Genomic DNA, 20,631 nt, shown 5'->3' on the forward strand with positions numbered 1-20,631 from the left:
TTCATTCCCCTGGATCCTGGAGTAACATGATGAGATTTCTACTTGAACGGCTAACTCTGCAATAAGTAACATTCAAGGACATACACCAAGGGTGAAATCCAGAAGGTTCTGGAGAACCGGTAGCAGAAATTTTGAGTAGTTCAGAGAACCGGCAAATGCCACCTCTGGCTGGCCCGAGTGGGATGGTGTTATGTCCGCGCCTGATTGGCTAAGACGTGGCTTGGCTGAGCGCGGGCTGTCGGACAGTTCCGATTGGCTGCCCTGCTTGACAGCTCCGTATAAATACCTGTCAAGCAGGGAAGGTGCTGAATCTCTCCTGTTTATAGTTATGACTGTGCTTGTTGCAATAAACCGCGTTTAATCTCCTCAGAAGTGTCTCGCCTCATTCCTTCGTCTAATCTCCTCATGGCGGGAATGGAGATTTTGAAATATCCTTCCCCTGCCGCGCCCACCAAGCCACGCCCACCAAGCCACGCCCACAGAACCGGTAGTAAAAAAAATTGAATTTCACCACTGCTATACACCGTTTTCTTACTAAGCCTTCTTGGTTAACACACAGCTGGAGATCCGCTTGTTTCTATAAGTAACATCTCTTTAAAGTTACACAACCCAACTTTCTTGTAAAAGATAAAGGTAAAGGTTCTCCTCACACATATGTGCTACTTTTTCCTGAATCTAGGGAGCAGTGCTCATCTCCGTTTCAAAACCAAAGAGCCAGCACTATCCGAAGACATCTCCGTGGTCATGTGGCCGGCATGACTAAGTGTTGAAGGCGCACGGAACGCTGTTCCCTTCCCACCAAAGGTGGTTCCTATTTTTCTACTTGCATTTTTACATGCTTTCGAACTGCTAGGTTGGCAGAAGCTGGGACAAGTAATGGGAGCTCACCCCGTTACGCGGCACTAGGTATTCGAACCGCCGGACTGCCGACCTTTCTGATCGACAAGCTCAGTGTCTTAGCCATTGAGCTACTGTGTCCCTTTCTTGTAATAAACAGCAAATTTTGTGAGTTGAAAGACAGAATTGGTGAATCCGAGGTGCCCTTGGGCACCTGTAAAAATGTGCACAGGGAGAGGTGTGGCATTGTCATTGAAGCCCTGCCCCCTTTGCAGGCAAGTACAAGAGAGCCATAATCTTGAAGCACAATGCTGCAGCCACCATCTTGCAAATGTTGTCATCTCCTCCTTGCAAAGACCCCTGGCATTAGCCCAGCTCCCCTTTTTCGAGAGAAAAGTACCCCAGGCTTCAATCCCATCAGGAAAATGCAAACATCCATTAAGAATTTCTTTTTTTTACAAAGCATAATTTCATCTTCTACCTGGTAATATTTGGGTCACAGTAAGCCTGTTCAATTTCCTCTCTTCTGGGAAGATCCTTCCAGCCATTGATGGTTTGGTTCTGCCACCGATAAGGAAGATCATAATGGATCATATTGCAATTATCTACAAAGCGAACGAGCAAAAGTAAATCATCTAAGCTTCATTATACATTTTATAAAGCGAGCCTACAGACGTGCTTACTACAGATTGACATTGAGTCTTTATTGGATACCTCTTGGGCCATATCAAAGTGCAAAGTTCCAGAAACAAATCATTACTAAAATTTGATAAAAGCAATTTAAAATGGAATTTGATAAAATACCATTTAAAATGAAATTGGCATAAAATACAGTCTAAAATGAAATTGGAATAGAATACAATAATTTAACATATAGATAAAATATGATAAAATTATATTGCGGTGTCACCCCTGCAATCTACCCCAATATGCAGATCTCAACCGCACTATTTTGGTTAACTACTGTGCTGTGTTAAATGCTATTTTCCAGTTCTGGCCGCACATAAAGTAAATTGTTTTGATGTGGGGATCCCAATGGGTCCTTCGTTTGGTATATGGACCAAGGTATCTGTCTCTCACCCCCTTATACAAGCAACAATCCAATAGTGAGCCAAGTCTTCTACCTCTGCCACTCCGCAAATGCAGAGATGCTCATTGTAGGGTACAGAATGGAATCTCCCATATCTGACCATTGTATCAAGCTGTTCGAATCTCGCTAATGTAAGTATCTCCCTAAGATGTTTTGGCAATTGTAACTTCAAATAGCTATCTACTTGAAAAGTATGTTTGTATTTGGTCAGCCATTTAAAGTTACCCGCCTTACTAAGGACAGCCATATCATTTTGTGCTTCTATATCCTTAATTCTTTGGGGACATGCTTACTACAATTGACTGACCATCTTTGACAAATAACTTTAGTTCAAGTTTCCACGCTGATGGATAAAAGCAGAAATCTAAATTCAACATTTTCTGGCTGATAAGAGGTTTTGTCTGCTCTGCAGGATGTAAATCCAAAGTCAACAGTAAAGCTGAACTTTGTATCCTGTCTTGTTATGTCCTATTTTCAGGTACCTATAATAAAGCAGCAAGTCTTTGGTTTATCAAGTGGTGTGTGTTACATATGATCAGGGGTGTCCAAACTTGGGAACTTTTAAGACTTGTGAACTTCAACTCCCAGAATTCCCCAGCCAGTTGAAGTCTACAAGTCTCAAAGTTCCCAAGTTTGGACACCCCTGCATAAGATGGATTAGATCCCCAGGAGAAAGCCATGAAAATCTGTATCTACATGATTGCCAAGGAAACTACCATGAAGCATCTTAGTTACTCTGGATCCAAGAAATCCCATACCTTTCTTTGCCTTTCTCCGTTCCCTCTTTTTATTCTACTCTAGAGCAATGATTCTCCACCTTGGCCATTTTAAGATGTGCGGACTTCAACTCCCAGAATTCCACACATTTTAAAACGGCCATGGTGGAGAAACAATAATCCACAATGAACTTATTTCAGGCAGAAGAGTAGCACCTGCCATTGTTGTAAGCTGGATAAAGTAAGAAAGCAAAGGCTATCTAGATTCAGAAGTGATCAAAAGAGTGAGGTTGAGAACAGCAAAATGGTTGTCTGTCCTTTGATGGGCATGAGGGGAATTCCCTAGTGTGTCTTCCCCTCATCATTGTTTCCCCCCTTTCAAAGCATGGAGAACGGATGACGCTCTGGGAGTACGCTCTATGGTTGTGAGCTGCAGAGCGTACAACCATACAGCGTACTCCCAGAGGGGCATCCATCCTCCATTGTGGCTTCCAAAGCATGGAGGTACGATACCGCTCTGGGAGTACGCTCTATGGTCGTACATTACCACAGAGTGTACTTCCAGAGCGGCATCCATCCTCCGTGCTTTGAAAGCCGCAAAAAAAACCTCAAGCAGCAGGCGGCGCCAGCAGCGGAGATGCCCTGGCTCTGCAGGTACTGTAGAGTTAGCCAAGGGCATCGTGAGCCTGCGAGTCGCGTGAGCCACTCACGCAACCGCCCTCTCCAGCCATCCAGAGCTCCATTCACTCACCTAGGGGCATTCCGAAGGCGTCAAGTCACAGGAGGCGGAAGGCGATAAACGAGCGCTCGCGTTGCTTGGTGCCTTCTGGGTACCGCTAGGTCGGCCAGTGGCGCTGTGCCCGGCTGGAAAGGGGGGTTGCCGGGCGGCTGCTTGCAAGCGTTGTCACCTCATGGCTGCTGTGTTGCTGTTGCGACAGCGCAACACAGCCATTCGACCCTGAGGCTGTGCCCGGCTCTTTGGGAGCCCGGTTGCAAGGGAGCAGCCGCCCGGCAACCCAAAAACAATAAGCCCTCCCCTTTAATAAGCCTAAGGCTATATTTCGTGGGTCGTACTAACGGTACTAACATTTAATGCCAGATTTTACATACTGTAGGAATTCTTCATGTTATTTATGCTATTGTATTTGCATTGTTAGTTGAATAATAAAAATACAATAGTATAAATAGCTTTTCTCCTGGAAAAGCAGTTTACTATTAAACAATGGGGTAGAAATTTCGAAATAAAAAGTTCAGTGGAATATGAAGAACAAGTAAAAAATGTTTGCCAGTAACGTCTGGTAGAAGAGATAGGAAAATGGTTATAGTAAAGAACTGTGGAAAGAAAGAAGAGGAAAAACATTAACCTTGAGCCTGTGTCAAACACCCACCATCCACTCCCGGCCAGCCACACCCACACACCCAGCCCTCTGAGGTTAAACACAGCCCTGATGCGGCCCTCAATGAAATCGAGTTTGACACCCCTGTTCCAAAGCAAGCAAGGGCATTAAAAAAAGCAGAAACACTACGGCTAATGTGGATGGAACTTGCCAAGATATAACAACTCGTAAGGACAAATTAACTGTCACCTTCTTCGCTGCGACTTACTTTTATTTTTACAGAACTGCCAGACATAGTACAGACAGATTTCATCGCTTTTTTCCTTCTCTGCGCTTGGAAATTTAGGAGCTCTTTTTACACCTATAAAAAAAAGAGAGAAATTAAAGGACACGACATCCTGCTTCAGTAAAAACCGCAGAATGGCGTTTTTTCCCAAGTGCAGAAGGGCCTCTCAGTTCTCTGCTCAGGACTAGCAGCTCCTGAACGATGGAGGCTGCAGGAGAGGGGGGGGGATTTCCCCCCAAGTTATATGACCCACTGACTGGAATCCCTTGCTCTTTAATTGGGGGCGAGTGTTGTGAACCGCCAGCAGATCTGGCAGCAGATTCGGACAGTGAGGAGGAACATGGGGCAGTCCTGGAGTCTGGGGAAGGTTTTGATGAGGGCTCTGCGTCGGAGGCAGAGAGGGGGCCAGGGCCCTCTGACAGTTATCAGCTGCCTTCGGAATCAGACATCGATGGGGTAGAAGAACAGCTGGAGCCTGTTCCCAGTGTGTGCATATGCAGAGTTGCCAGACGAAGGGAGCAACTAAGGAACAAGGGTCGTCTTGGGAGTAATGCCACAGGTGGACCTTAGGAAATAAAAAAGGAGCGAACAAGGAGTGGAGTTTGCAGGAGACCATTAGTTCATTCCTGCATTCTTGCCAAGTATTGCAGCGTCTGAAAGGTATCGGCCTGGCCACTCTCCAAGCCTGATAAAGTTGGTAATTGTGAACTATCTTGAAAGACTGTGGGAGAGGAAGAACTTTGCTGGAGAGGAATTCCCTGTAAATTAAATAAAAGGGGTTTATCGGGACGAGAGCTTCATGCTGCTGCGGAAGCCTAGGTCAGAACAGTGGGGTGAAGGTAAGCTATCTTGGAAGATCACCTAATCCAGGGATGTCAAAATCACAGGCCGCGGCCCTGGATGCATCATGCACTGGCCACGCCCACCCCCAGTTTAGTGAAGGGGGAAAAAGTCATGATAGGTCATGTGACGATGTGTTTGATACCCCTGATCCAACCCAACGCAATACCTACTGCAGGAATTCACTCTATTTAAGCAACTTCAGGAAAACCAATCACTTCCTGAGCAGATCTGTTGTTGCTGCATTTACTGTTAGGGACTTTTAGAGAAAAACTCCTTATCCATCCTAGCTCTGAGAGTATGCTTGTTCTCAAAGCCAGTCCTCTATGCAAATACCATATTTTTCAGAGTATAAGATGGACCTTTTTCCCTCAAAAAAGAGGGTGAAAATCTGGGTTCATCTTATACACTGAATACAGCATTTTCTGCCTCCCAAAACCTCACTCCCTTCACCAAAATGGCCATGCATAGCCTTTAGGAGGCTTATAGAGTGCTCCTGGGAGCTGGGGAGTGCAGAAATGAGCAAAAAATGGGCTGTTTTTTGCTCAATTCCCCCCCCCCGAGTCTCCAGGAGCACTCTGTAAGCATCCTAAAGGCTATTCATGGGCTGTTTTGGGGGGGTCTGCAAATCGCAAAAACTTTTTTTTTAAATTTGCCTCTTAAAAACCTTGGTGCGTCTTATACTCCAGTGCATCTTATATTCCGAAAAATACGGTATGTATTTATTAATCTACCCATCTTTCATAACCTCATCACATTCAACTTCCTGTCCAAGGATCCTTTTTGCTTATTAATATTTTGTTTACAGATAGTCCTTGAGTTATAACCATAATAGAGGCTGCCCATTACCTCCATAAATCATGAGGAAAGATAAAAAGGGATCCGTGACTACCTGTTTTGTGGCGGTCATTAAGCAAACACCATGTTGATTAAGCAAACCCATGGTTCGCTACAGGGGCGGTTTTGCTGAACGCAGTTAAGTTTCCCAGCAAAACTGTTGTCACAGAAAGATGGGCAGGTTGCTAAGTGCCCCAAATCTAGTCACATGACTGCAGACTGCACATGGCAACCATCAGAACTTTGGAACTTCATCATAGGTCCCCTTCTTTGGGTCCATGGTAACTTCCAACAGTCACTAAACAACTGGTGATAAGTCAGTTGCTCCTCTTACGGGGACTACATGTATACATCTAATGAAGCAGAAGTTACGTGATGCAGGATGCCTTAACCCTCTGTCTCATAAACTTTCTCATCCTATCAAATTAGACACGTATTTCTCAATGTGAGCAACTTGAAGATGTCGGGACTTCAACTCCCAGAAGTCTCCAGCCAGGATATCTTCCAAGTTGCCAAAGTTGAGAAACACTGATCTATATGTTGTTGTTGTTGTTGTTATTAGTTGCGAAGTCGTGCCCGACCCATCGCAATCCCATGGACAAGGTTCCTCCAGGCCTTCCTGTCCTCTACCATCCTCTGCAGTCCATTTAAGCCTACTGCTTCGGTGACTCCATCCAGCCACCTCATTCTCTGTCGTCCCCTTCTTCTTTTGTCCTCAATCCTTCCCAGCATGAGGCTCTTCTCCAGTGACTCCTTCCTTCACATTAGGTGGCCGAAGTATTTGAGTTTCCTCTTCAGGATCTGGCCTTCTAAGGAGCAGTCAGGGTTGATCTCCTCTAGGACTGACTGGTTTGATCGCCTTGCAGTCCAAGGGACTCGCAGGAGTCTTCTCCAGCGCCATAGTTCAAAGGCCTCCATTCTTTGGCGCTCAGCCTTTCTTATGGTCCAACTTTCACAGCCATCCATTGCAACTGGGAAAACCATAGCCTTGACTATAAACACTTTTGTTGGCAAGGTGATGTCTCTGCTTTTTCGTGTGCTGTCTAGATTTGCCATATCTGATATATACAGATATCAAAAATACAAAATACAGAAGTGTGCACTTTGTTGTAGACTAACCCTAGTGACACCCAGGCCTGATCCCCAAATCCAAAGGTGCTAAAAAAAAAAAGGAATTGGCTTACCTTGGTCAGGCCGATCTACTTTCACAAAATTATTCGCGTTAAATGGTCTCTCATTTTTGGGACGTCTGTTTGGGTATTCTTTCTCTGCTGCAGAGGTACAATTTGGGGCTCCTACAAGAATGGAGTGGAGATGATTTCTATGGTTTTGCTGATTAAAGGGATTATAGAAAGAAGCATGCTGTAACCATACGAGGGAATAAATTTATAGCTGTTCGTAGAACTGCTGAGAAGATGTGAAGTTACTTCTTGGCAATTTTTCCTTTCTCTTTGTGGGAAGCCCCCGCCCCCCACTAGAACGGAATATTTTGGGGGATATTAAAAAGGAAGGACAAAATATTTCCCCTAAAGGAGAAATAAATAAAAAATCTTGAGGCAGAAACCAGCCACAGTTTCCCTGCCCCAAGCAGAAACTGAAGAGGCCAGCTTTTAGAAATGCAGATTTAGACCCATTCGGAAAAACTGGGTCAAGACAGAAACTCAGATAAGCAGCAAACGGCTCAAACACCCGAGATAGGGGTCGGCAACCTTAAACACTGTAAGAGCCATTTGGACCTGTTTCCCACAGAAAAGAAAACACCGGGAGCTACAAAAACCTTCCTGTGCCTGACTATTTCCTGAGCGGCCACAAAACCAGTATATGTAGTTGGAATTAACCATTGTGTTTTCTTCTGAAACTTTTCAGAAATTTTGAGTGCCATATTTTTCGGAGTACAAAACGCACCTTTTTCCTTGGAAAAAGAGGCTGAAAATCTGGGTGCGTCTTATACACTGAATACAGCATTTTAGGCCTCCTGAAACCCCAACCTCTTCACCAAAATGGCCGTGCAGAGCCTTTAGGAGGCTTATAGCGTCTCCTGGGGGCTGGGGAGGGTAGAAATGAGTGAAAAGCAGGCTGTTTTTTGCTCAATTTTGCCCTCCCCAGCCCCCAGGAGTACTCTACAAGCTTCCTAAAGGCTATTCGTGCCCTTTTTTTGAAAAAACAATAAAAATAAAAACCCGGCCTGTTTTTGCTGGAGAGCAATTCACTGTAAATTAAATAAAAGGTGGTTATCGGGACGAGGACTTGGCTTTGTGCTGCTGGGGAAGCCTAGGTCAGAACAGTGGGGTGAAGAGGCTATCTCTGCCTCTTCAAACTCTTGGTGCATCTTATACTCCGAAAAATATGGTAGTTCAGAGAATTGGCAAATACCACCTCTGCTGGCCCCAGAGTGGGGAGGGAATGGGGATTTTGCAATAGCCTTCCCCCAGGAATGGGGAGGGAATGGGGATTTTACAGTAACCTTCCCCCAGGAGTGGAGAGGGAATGGGGATTTTGCAGTACCCTTCCCCCAGGAGTGGAGAGGGAATGGGGATTTTACAATATCCTTCCCCCAGGAGTGTGGAGGGAATGAGGATTTTACAGTAACCTTCCCCCAGGAGTGGAGAGGGAATGGGGATTTTGCAGTACCCTTCCCCCAGGAGTGGAGAGGGAATGGGGATTTTACAATATCCTTCCCCCAGGAATGGGGAGGGAATGGGGATTTTACAGTAACCTTCCCCCAGGAGTGGAGAGGGAATGGGGATTTTGCAGTACCCTTCCCCCAGGAGTGGGGAGGGAATGGGGATTTTACAATATCCTTCCCCCAGGAGTGTGGAGGGAATGAGGATTTTGCAGTACCCTTCCCCCAGGAGTGGGGAGGGAATAGGGATTTTACAGTAACCTTCCCCTGGAGTGGGGAGGGAATGGGGATTTTGCAGTATCGTTCCCCCAGAAGTGGGGAGGGAATGGGGATTTTGCAGTATCGTTCCCCCAGGAGTGGGGAGGGAATAGGGATTTTGCAGTACCCTTCCCCCAGGAGTGGGGAGGGAATAGGGATTTTACAGTAACCTTCCCCAGGAGTGGGGAGGGAATGGGGATTTTGCAGTATCGTTCCCCCAGGAGTGGAGAGGGAATGGGGATTTTGCAGTATCGTTCCCCCAGGAGTGGGGAGGGAATGGGGATTTTGCAGTATCCTTCCCCCTGGAGTGGGGAGGGAAGGGAGATTTTACAGTATCCTTCCCCTCTACACCCACCAAGCCAAGCCCACAGAACCGGTAGTAAAAAACAATGAATTTCACCACTGAATTGTACCCCATTCACACTGTTTGATGGAGATGAAAAGTATTATAAATAAAATCAATAAAACATTTAAAAAACTTTCACAAAAAAAATCAAGGGAGGGAGAGAACGACAAAGGAATGACAAGAGAGAGGTTCTGAAACAGGAAGTGGCCCCAAGAAGATTGCAAGGATGTAAAAGGCTCACTGAAGTCCTTAATGAAGGCAGCAATCCTGGCATCACAAATGGCTTGGATGTTCCAAATTGTCTCTTGATCCAGGCCTTCGGAGACCAGCAGACTCGTAGGAATGGGGTCCAGAAGATTGTGAGACCTCTTGCATTGGGGGAACCGGCATTCTCCTTTGAGAAAGTAGCGGCAAATGTGAAGCCGGGAACAACTTTCATTCAGAGTGCAGCTCCCTCCCCCTTTGTTATAGGCACCGCACACCTGGAAAAGAGAAAGACAAACAGAAAGACAACAATGTTCCTCCGTTTGGGATTGCACACAAAGCAGGAAAACATCCTGGGCATTGTTGCGGCCCGCCAACAGAGCTGGCAGCAGATTCGGACAGTGAGGAGGTTGGGGAGGAACATGGGGCAGTCCTGGAGTCTGGGGGAAGGCTCTGAGGAGGGCTCTGTGTCGGAGGCAGAGAGGGGGCCAGGGCCGTGTGCCAGCTATCAGCTGCCTTCAGTGTCAGACAGCAGTGAGGCAGAAGAACAGCTGGAGCCTGTTCCCAGTGTGCGCATGCACAGAGTTGCCAGAGGAAGGGAACAGCTGAAGAACAGGGGTCGACTTGGGAGTAAGGCCACAGTGGACGATGAATGGCCCCTCTCAGAGGAAATAAAAGAGGAGCAAAAGGGGAGTGGAGTTTGCAGGAGACAATTAGTTCATTGACTCTCCAAGACTCCTTGCCAAGTTTTGCAGATATCGGCCTGTCAGCTCTCCAAGCCAGATAAGGTCTGTGACTGTAAATCCTCCCTTGAATGATTTCGCTGGATGGGAATGAGCAGAATTCACAGCAAATTAATAAAAGGGGTTTTTGTCGGGACAAGGAATTTGCTTCATGCTCTTGGGAAGTCTCAGTCAGAACAAATACTTAACCCTGAATCTGTTTGTAAGAAAGTTACAGAGTCATGTTTTTATCAGTATTATTCCAGGGCAGCCTAGCAGTTCGTGAGAATTTTTAAACTCTCTTTTTATTCTCTTTTACAGGACGTGAGCTTTTTTTGAACTCAAAGAACTTGCCTCTTAGTAAACACCAATTGCAGTGTGTGCTTAGGAGCTCTGTTTGACACACGCTTTGACACTGTACTTTCATTGGCCATTCAAGCATGTTTGTGTATTAACACTTGTTAGCTATCTCTAGGTGACTCTTAGGACTGGCAGCTATAAAAAAAAATAGACCCTACAAATAAAACATAAGCTTTAAACGTGTTGTGTCTGTATAACATGTTGTGTCTGTGCAACATCCCTAACTCCTGATATTGAGCAAGGATGTTGCCATCCATATCAGAAGCCGCAGTCTGGGAGCGCAGATTATCTGGCCTAAGTCAACAAGGTCTATTCTTGCTAAAGCAATTCTGAAACCAAGGTCTTCTTGAGATCCGCGGCTCTGTAAGAAATAACTGGTCTATAGGTTGGCATAACTTACATCAGGTAAAAGAAAAGGGTCGTTTTGTAAAAGTAAAACGCACAGTTCCTCTTCATTAAGGCCAGTGAGTTCATGGTTTTTCAAAACTCTCCGGTTAGTTTCCGAGAAAATATCGTGTGAATATTTGCAAGCGCTAGAAGAAAATAAAAAGAAACAGAGATAAGTAAACTACCCAAAGTTCTTAAAATTATAGTTGCATTTATGGAAGCACTTTATATTTCGGTGATGATTTTGTCCTCTTGTGCTGAAATCGTGCACACCTGCGCATGCCCACACCCACGACGCAATGCGCCCCACCCACCTGCGCATGCACACGTGAAACCCCTACTCACGCCCATGGTGGGGGAGAGCATTTTCAACCTCCTCAGGCTCCGGAAGCTTTCCTCGAGTCTCCGAGGGGGCGAAAACAGCCTCCCCCGTGCTCCGGAGGCCTCCCAGAAGCCGGAAACAGCCTGTTTCCGGACTTCCCGTTTTTCACCCTCTCCAGGCTCTGGAGGTTTCCCTCCGGAGGGTGAAAATGGCCACCACCACCCGGGCTCTGTAGCCCCCCCCTGAACCTCCCGGCACCAAAAATGGAGTGCGGGGGGGGCACACCCACTGCACTCCCCCTGCCCACATAACCCCCACACATGCTCATGCGCCTCCCGCATGGCATAGGTTCACCATCACTGTTATATTCCATAAGCCTATGTTTCCCTTTCAACTCTGAATTTATTACTGAAAATAAACACCAAGGACTGACTCTCACACAAACTTGGGAAATATTACTCTAAGGAGCAGTGACAGTCACACCTAAAAAACAACAAACCTACGACACCAAAACTTTCTGGGCTTTGAGAAAACAAAACTTTCTGGACTTTAAAACATAGTGGTGATTAATCATTTATTTAGGAACAACTCTGCAAGTTAACTATCGCAGAGAAACAGATTAATGTGGGAGAAAACTGTGCCTCAAACTGAGCATGCGGTCGTTACCAGAAAACAAACGTTTTCAGAACTTTATCTTCCTTATAGCTTTTTTCACTTAGTTTCTTCCTGGAATCACCTGATTCAAACCATCGCTATCTTTCTATGCTAAAACTGCATCATTAAACTGTGATTTAAATACAGTTGAGGAGAGAGCTGGGAGTTTTTTCAAAAAATATATCTATCCAGGCAAGTATCATCCTTATTTTTTCCAAGTTCTATTGAATACGGTTATGAGCTTAAAGTGAATGGATTCATTAGAATCTGGGAAAAAGTTAATTTTCACATACATACAGGTAGCCTTCAACTTATGACCGCAATTGAGCACAAAGTTGTTGCTAAGTGAGAGAGTTGTTAAATGGATTTTGCCCCATTTTATGACCTTTCTTTCTTCACACGTTACATGAATCTGGCTTCCCCACCTACTTTGCTGGCCAGAAAGTCACAAAAGGTGATCATACTGGAACGGTCATAAATATGAGTCAGGTGCCAAGCAGCTGAATTTTGATCACATGACCCCGAAGATGTTGCAACGGTCATAAATGTGAAAATCGGTCATAAGAAGTCACTTTTTTCAGTGCTGTTCTAACTCTCAACACTTACTAAACCAGTGTTTCTCAACCTTGACAACTTGAAGATGTCTGGACTTCAACTCCCAGAATTCCCCAGCCAGCTGGCTGGGGAATTCTGGGAGTTGAAGTCCGGACATCTTCAAGTTGCCAAGGTTGAGAAACACAGTACTAAACGAACTGTTGCAAGTTGAGAGCTACCTGTAGCAGTTAAACACAGTAGTTACATTTTCAGCACTATGGAACGCATGGCAGATTTGATTTACCGTATTTTTCGGACTATAAGACGCACCGGTGTATAAGACGCACCGAGATTTCGAAGAGGTAAGTAAGAAAAAAACGTTGTTGTCCTCCCTGCCCCCCCCCCCCCGGAGCCCTCTACAGGCTTCGGCAGGGCTGGGGGAAGGCAAAATCGCACCAGTGTTTATGAAAACAGGTGGAAAAAGAGCCGATTTTCAGAAAAACTGGTCCATTTTTGCCTTCCCCCAGCCCTGCTGAAGCCTACAGAGTGCTCCTGGGGGCTGCGGGAAGGCAAAAACGTATCTGTTTTTGTGAAAAACGGCCCGTTTTTTGCAAAAATGGGATGCGGGCGGCAGGGCGCACCAACATTTCCACTCTCTTTTAGGGTGGGAAGGTGCATCTTATACTCTGAAAAATATGGCAAATCAAGTTGATTTAAATCACGATTTAAATCACTAGTAAAAAGGCTTGATTTAAATCAGGGGTAGTCAACCTTTTTATACCTATCGCCCACTTTTGTATCTCTGTTAGTAGTAAAATTTTCTAACCGCCCACCGGTTCCACAGTAATGGTGATTTATAAAGTAGGGAAGTAACTTTACTTTATAAAATTTATAAAGCAGAGTTACAGCAAACCCCAACCGCCCACCATGAAAGCTGGAACGCCCAACTAGTGGGCGGTAGAGACCAGGTTGACTACCAGTGATTTAAATCAACTCGGTTTAAATCATAATTTTTAAAGAGCAACTATCAACTCTGTCCCGCAGCAACTCCTCCTGACCTGCTATTGGCTCACTGACAGTCCCAATATTGCAGAATATACAGCCTCGTCGTGCTGCATAACTAAGCTCCATTTCCTGCTGAATAAACTAAATTATTAATGTATATCTTAAATGCAAAACTATCTTTAAATAGTTTTTTTTCACTCCAAAAGCATTTTATTAAAACTAGTTTGATTTTAAAAGTCCGATTTAAGTTTTAAAAAATCTAACTTTGATTTTTTTAAAAAAATCATCGATTTTTATCCAATCTGATGGAACAAGAACAGACGGGGGGAGGATACGTCCTTAAATTTCACCTCCTTCCAGTTCTGAATGCCACATCTTTAGGGCTCAAGCTCAACTGAGGTTTGATAGAACCCAGTGTTGGCTGCATTCAGAGACAACACAGTAAACCACAATCCATAACATAGAAATCCCAATGAGATTTATTTTCACCCTCTTAAACCAAAGCGCCACGAAGCAGTTTAGGGCTCAATGGGAAATTTTTGCAATTCTCCACTAATCCATTCGTGCTGCTTTCTTTCTCTCCTGGTTAACACTAGTTCCAACCATGGTAAGTCCTGTTGCAAGTTAAAACCCACCCCTCTCCTAGAAAAGTGAAATATGTTGGGATACACTAAAAAGGCAGATTATTTCCCCTAAAAGAAAAGTAGAAACTCAGAGAAACAGAGACTCAGCCCTCATGTTTGTTAATGGGTCATTAAGGTCCTGGGCCAGTCCATTCTACATAACAAAGGTCTACCAGGGGTGTCCAAACTTGAGAACTTTAAGACTTGTGGACTTCAACTTCCAGAATTCCCCAGCCAGCATGGCTGGCTGGGGAATTCTGGGAGTTGAAGTCCACAAGTCTTAAAGTTCCCAAGTTTGGACACCCCTGATCTAGCCCATTTCATTGCCCTTCATTGCACCATCCACCAAGTTTCAACCACACTTGGCACACAAGACAACCTACAAAGCTAGCCATGACCTCTGACAGCAACCAATCAGGATACTCTTCCTGTGCCCCAGGAAGTTCAAAGCCCAGGAGAGGGCATAAAACCCCAGGGACTCTCAGCATCTCTTCCCTTTTCTGCTCAGGAACTCAAGCCATGTGATTCTGCTCAGGAACTCAAGCCAGGGGTGGGTTCCGGCTTCTTCTACAGCTGGTTTGGTCAGGGACACGCTTCACGCGCGCAGGCACAGTAGGTTAAAAAATGCTGTGCACGCGCCGAAGCAAAAAACAAGATGGCGGTGCTGATGGCACCGCCGATAGAACCGGTTCGGGGGCGTGGCCGGCCAAGTTATTACCTACTCGGCCGAACTGGTAGGAACCCATTTCTGACTCAAGCCATGTGATCCTGTCCACCATTAAAACTATCTTTCCAAACAGCCTCCGTGTTCCCAGTGTCTTTTTCCCCCACTTGGAACTGAACCCAGAAAGACATTTCTTCCAACAGTTCCTTCAAGATTGATGCGTGCACGTGTTCTGTGCTCACACTCTTGCACACTCAGGCAAGACACAGGCAGACGAAGCAGAAATCTTCCCGTCTCCGCCTCCTGCTTTCTTTGGGGCTCTGCTAGCTCCAAGGCATGGTAGTGGGATGCGAGTCCCCCTGGGGCTAGCAAACGGAGGAATCTCTGGGGCTTACAGGGGTCAACCACCCTTGGCCTGATCAGCCTGCGTTTATCTGGTGCCAAATGAGATTAGGTTATGCTTTCCTCCTGTAGCTTACGAGGAAATCGAAACCAAAGGCCAGGTTAGTAGCTGGCATGCAAGAGAGATCAGTGACTAATACAGTCTTGTGGTATCAGCAAACAATAAAAGGTCTTTTTTTTTCCCTTTTTTGGATGGCTTGGCTCATTGGCACTCAGCCCATCGAATCCCCTTGCATAGAGCATCCTTATCATTTTGAACGGATTAAAAGGGCTAGGGTGATCCTTTCGCCGCAGGCGGAAATTGTGGGAGGCCGACTGTGGAGCTAAAACAATGACCCCAGGCACAATTTAATTAAGCCTGACATTTTTCAAGCCACACCCACAATTGTTAGCTCATAAAAAGACTTCTCAGCAATCCCTTCGATGCTGGCCCTTCTGCATTATCCACTGCTTCCTCTTTCTATTCCTTCAATCCCCAAACTGGCCAAAGCAGGCATTACAGATTAACAGAGCTGGAAGGGACCTTGTAGGTCATCTAGTCCAACCCCCCGCCCAAGCAGAGACCCTTACACCATTTCTGACTGATGGCAGTCCAGTCTCTTCTTGAAAGCCTCAAGCGATGAAGCTCCCACAACTTCCAAAGGCAACTTCTGTTCCATGGGTTGATTGCGCTCACTGTCAGAAAATCTATCCTAATTTCCAGGTTGAATCGCTCCTTGTTCAGTTTCCATCCGTTATTCCTTGTCTGGCCTTCCGGTGCTTTGGAAAATAGCTTGAACCCCCCCCCCCCTCAAATATTGGAAGACTGCTATCATGTCTCCCCTGGTCCTTCTCTTCATTAGATTAGCCATGCTCGGTTCCTGCAACCGTTCATTGTATGTTTTGGCCTCCAGTCCCCTAATCATTTTGGTTGCTTTTCTCTGCACTCTTTCTAGGGTCTCAATGTCTTTTTTATAGTGTGGTGACCAAAACTGGGTACAGTATTCTAGGTGTGGCCTTAGTAAGGCTTTATAATGTGGTGTTAGTACCTGTGAGTTTCTGCTCCAATAAATCAGGCAGCCTTTATTGTCAGGATTTTTCATGCTTGGTCGCTTTAAGGTGGGTGGACTTCAACTCCCACAATTCCCCAGGTGGCTTGTTGGTTGGGGAATTCTGGGAGTTGAAGTCCCCATCATCTTAAAGCGGTCAAACTTGAAAAAACTCTGACCAAAATCAACTACTGTTTATTACCCCCCCCCCCCGACTGCATTTGCTTCTGAGGTCTCCAATTATTATTGGTATAACAACAGATTTCTTTTTTCCAGAGGTGTTCAACTTCGATCTTCCAAGTCCTGGCATTTTGTGTTATTTTTTTTCTAATTGTTATTCTTCAATAGCAACATCAATAAACCAGACTTCCTCTTTTCAAAGGATTATATTATGTTATTTGGGGCTTGTTTGGGCATGCCTCTTTTTCTCTGTTGGCTTTTGACCCCCTGTTTTTCCTATCTGATGCTAACCGCAACCACAGCATAAGTGGTTTCCTTCTTTTGGGTCTCCTGTCTGGATTCCTGGGTTTACTGTGCCCTTCTCCTCTCAGCATTTTTGTTTAGACTAAGTTGTTCCACCTTCCTCCCCCTTTGCAAACAGAAATAATGAAAATCTCAAAGAGATCAAACAACCTTGAAACCAACCATTCACAGCTATTGGGACGCTTTCTTGAATTTGCAATTTATTTTCACTTTGAAACACCCCAAGTAAAAATCAGTAGAATTTGTTTGGTTTTTGACTAGTCCCCAGAGGCTACTTCAGTATCTTGATCATTGTCCTTTTTTAAAAAAAAAAATTCTAATATGAAAATGTTGTAATAAGCAGAGGGTAACCAAACTGAATTCAGAAAACGTATTTTCTACCATTAGTGAAAAATCCCAGAACGCAAATCTATTTGGCAAGGAGTTATAAAGTCTGTGCATAGCAGGACTGAAAAATTCACAACGGATAGAAATCAGATTAACACAAACTATGATCTAAAGAGTAATTTTGGTGTAATAGTGGTTGATAGAAAGCAGGAGGCTCTGAATTCTAATCTGGCTTTAGCCATGAAAATCAGATGAGTGACTTTGGGCCAGTCCTCTCTCAGCCCAACACACCTCGCAAGGTTGTTGTGGGGAAAATAGGATGAAAATGGGTTGGGATATGTTTACCCTTTTGAATTATTTGTAGAAATAGAGAGAGGGGAGACTGGGAGTTGAAGTCCATCCGTCTTAAAGTTGCCAAGACTGAGACTGACTCTTCTAGAATATAATTCTAAGCCTCACAGAAAAAGTTGCATTAAACACTAATAATTAAAGAGAAAGAACAAATTAAATATTATAAGATATGGGAAGAATTTTATCAATGGTTAGAGGAAAAAAAGGGAAATTGGAAATGAGGGAAGAAAACTAAAAGAAGAGTAGAAAATATATTAAGACAGAGGTATAAACAACATAATTGTTAGTGTTATGATGAGGAAGATAATTATGATTAATATTAGTATTGTATTTTTATTAGAAGATATGTTAAGAGGAAAATGAATAGGTTAATAATGTTCAATCGTTTAATATACTACAATCTTAAGATTAGAGAATATTAATATTAATGTCAATGATGTTGTAAATGCTGAAAGCTGTTGCACAGAGATATTTGTACCCAGACGACACACAGTTTATGGAAAGAGTAAATGTTGAAAAAATAAAAAAAGCTTTTTATAAAAAAAAGAAGAAAAAGCTGCATTACTCTTTCCCAGAAAGTAAATAAATGTTTGCTATATCGAAAGTGTGAGTTATAAAGGGTGTATTTAAGAACAATAGATTTCTACAGGACTTGGTACATTTTTAAAGCCACTAGATCTCCAGGAAACTGACTTGGAAGATCTTCAAAATAAATCATAAATCACTTCTCTGAACTGTTTCACAACATTTTGATCTGGTGAATAATCAGACCATCCGATTCTCCATCTGAAGATTTAAGTCGGCCATATTTATAAGCGACATTTCGGCTAATTCTTACTCGGTTCTTACTCGGTTCCATATTCTAATTGTTAGATGCCCACTCATGCGTGGGCAGCCATATTTACAAATGAATGAATAAACTACATTTAAAATGTAAAAGAAAAACACAACAACATTCACTCTTACCCCAAATTTTTAGACCTGCTGACATTTGATTTCAACCCAAATTCTTGTTCCTTTGAAAGCAAGGTCAAGCACAGGCTGAGAACAAATTGTTGTTTTTTTGTGTGTCATCATCACCATTTTAATTCTCAGCTCGTTCTCAGAAAGCCATTTCTGCCCCCCAAAATGTTCCAGATGGGATTTGGGTCTGGATTTGGAAAATGGTTTATTTAAGTCGATACAGGTGGGAACCAGTAGGATCAAAGGAGGAATGAATGCCCATTTTTATGGGGGTTTATATGGGAGATTCCATCCCCAAAGAAGTTCAACAGGTCCTGGAAAAGCAGTCGGATAAAGTGGGGACGAAATGAAGCGGAAACTGTGAATTAAATAAAGCCACGACAACAAAAACAAAAAAAGAACGATTTCAGAATTAAGACTTGGCATGTCGTCCCAACTTTCGGATTACTTATAAGGCTATTTTTTAAAGTTTTGTTGTTGTTTAGAAACAAGACTTCCAGGCTGCAGTTAAAAAGAGAGGGAGACAAGGCTTGTTGTTTTTTCCTTAAGCATGTTGTTCATCCTTTTTGTGTTGTTGTTATGCCCTTTAATCCGAGGTCTTCCAACTTGGCCACTTTTAAAACTTGAGGACTTCAACTCCCAGAATTCTCCAGCCAGCTATGTTGCCTGGAGAATTCGGGGAGTTGAAGTCCACAAGTCTTAAAGGTGCCTTAAAGTTGCCAGGTTTGGGGACCCCCTGCCCTTAATATTCTCCCCCTTTCCCATATCTTCGAGCCCCGCTGACCCAAAACACTTAATCCCAGGACGACCTTCCCCACTGTGCCTCTCCCACCTTTTTCCTGCCCAAGCCTCTCTCCCCCCCACCTCCACTCCTTGCCACAAGTTAAGCAAGGGGTCATGAGGACTAGCGCCCCATTTCCAAAAGGCGCCCGCTGCGGATCCGCCCCGACTTCTCCCACCTTTTTCCTGCCCAAACCTCTCTCCCCCGCCTCACCCCTTGCCACAAGTTAAGCAAGGGGTCATGAGGACTAGCGCCCCATTTCCAAAAGGCGCCCGCTGCGGATCCGCCCCGACTTCTCCCACATTTTTCCTGCCCAAACCACTCTACCCCCCCACCTCCACTCCTTGCCACAAGTTAAGCAAGGGGTCATGAGGACTAGCGCCCCATTTCCAAAAGGCGCCCGCTGCGGACCCGCCCCGACTTCTCCCAGCTTTTTCCTGCCCAAACTACTCTACCCCCCACCCCCACCCCTTGCCACAAGTTAAGCAAGGGGGTCATGAGGACTAGCGCCCCATTTCCAAAAGGCGCCCGCTGCGGACCCGCCCCGACTTCTTCCAGCTTTTTCCTGCCCAAACCACTCTACCCCCCACCCCCACCCCTTGCCACAAGTTAAGCAAGGGGGTCATGAGGACTAGCGCCCCATTTCCAAAAGACGCCCGCTGCGGATCCGCCCCGACTTCTCCTACCTTTTTCCTGCCCAAACCTCTCTCCCCCGCCTCACCCCTTGCCACAAGTTAAGCAAGGGGGTCATGAGGACTAGCGCCCCATTTCCAAAAGGCGCCGGCTGCGGATCCGCCCCGACTCACTTGACTCGGCATCTCCCGCGGAGGTTCAGCTTGCAGAGGTGCAGCTTCTCGCAGCCCGCGCAGAACTGGCGGACGCAGAGTCGGGCGGCCGAGACGGCCAGCACGTAGGGGTCGCCGCCCCTCCGGACCTCCAGAAAGCGCCCCTGCCCGGCGTCGTCCAGGACCTGCTGCAGCTGGCTCAGAGGCAGCCCCATCTCCTCCGGCAGCTCCGAGAGCCGCACGCCGCCGCCCCGCGAGCACAGCACCTTGGACAGGTAGCTGCACACCGCCGGGTCCGCCATCCTCGCCTGCCTGTCTGCCCGGCCGCCGCCGACTCCGCAGCCAGCAGGAATCGAAACCGAACGGCGGCCGGAGGGGGCGGGGCCTGCAGAGGAGAGGTGCGCCTGCGTAAAACGGGCCGGGTTGGTGGGGGGGGCAGCCCTTGCGGGGGCGGTAGGGAGACGCCTTGTGTGTGTGTGTGGGTTGCGCGCCCTCCCGCAGCTTTCCCTTCGGAGGGAGGGAGGGGGCTTCCCTGGCCGAGAGCCTGAGGGGCGGTTTGCGCGAGGGACGCGGGAGGCAGAGGGCGGAGTGGGGGAGCCCACGCGTGACCCAGGGGTGCCACTGACTGACTTCGCCCCTTTGGCTGCCCGGAAGGCAGTTTTTATTTCCAGCCTCGGGTGAAAACAAAGTGTGTGTTAAAGAAGGAGGGAGAAAGGAAGGAAGGAAAGGAGGGAGAAAGGGCTGGAAAGAAGGGAGGGAGGGAAAGAGGAAGGAAAGAAGGGAGAAAGGTAGGAAAGAAGGAAGGGAGGGAAAGCGGAAGGAAAGAAGGGAGGAAAGAAGGGAAAAGGGAGGGAGGAAAGAAGGGA

General features: G+C 45.8%; 1 protein-coding gene across 3 annotated transcripts in view; it reads right to left on the reverse strand.

Moving 5' to 3' along the window:
* The window catches only part of LOC309394587 (protein mono-ADP-ribosyltransferase PARP12-like), a 30,352-nt gene extending 10,234 nt beyond the window's left edge, over positions 1–20,118 (reverse strand). For all 3 annotated transcript variants that reach the window (XM_081957968.1, XM_081957969.1, XM_081957967.1), the window contains exons 1-6: positions 19,787–20,118; positions 10,857–10,989; positions 9,412–9,652; positions 7,128–7,238; positions 4,249–4,341; positions 1,319–1,442 (exon numbers count right to left, since the gene is read on the reverse strand). In XM_081957968.1, coding sequence (XP_081814094.1) covers positions 1,319–1,442; positions 4,249–4,341; positions 7,128–7,238; positions 9,412–9,652; positions 10,857–10,989; positions 19,787–20,067 — 983 coding nt within the window. In that variant the 5' untranslated portion in view covers positions 20,068–20,118. The remainder of the gene's footprint in view (positions 1–1,318; positions 1,443–4,248; positions 4,342–7,127; positions 7,239–9,411; positions 9,653–10,856; positions 10,990–19,786) is intronic.
* Between the last annotated feature and the right edge of the window lie 513 nt (positions 20,119–20,631).

This window comes from Natrix helvetica, assembly GCF_964273705.1.
Source record: "Natrix helvetica genome assembly, chromosome: 6".
Classification (NCBI taxonomy): Eukaryota; Metazoa; Chordata; class Lepidosauria; order Squamata; family Natricidae; genus Natrix; species Natrix helvetica.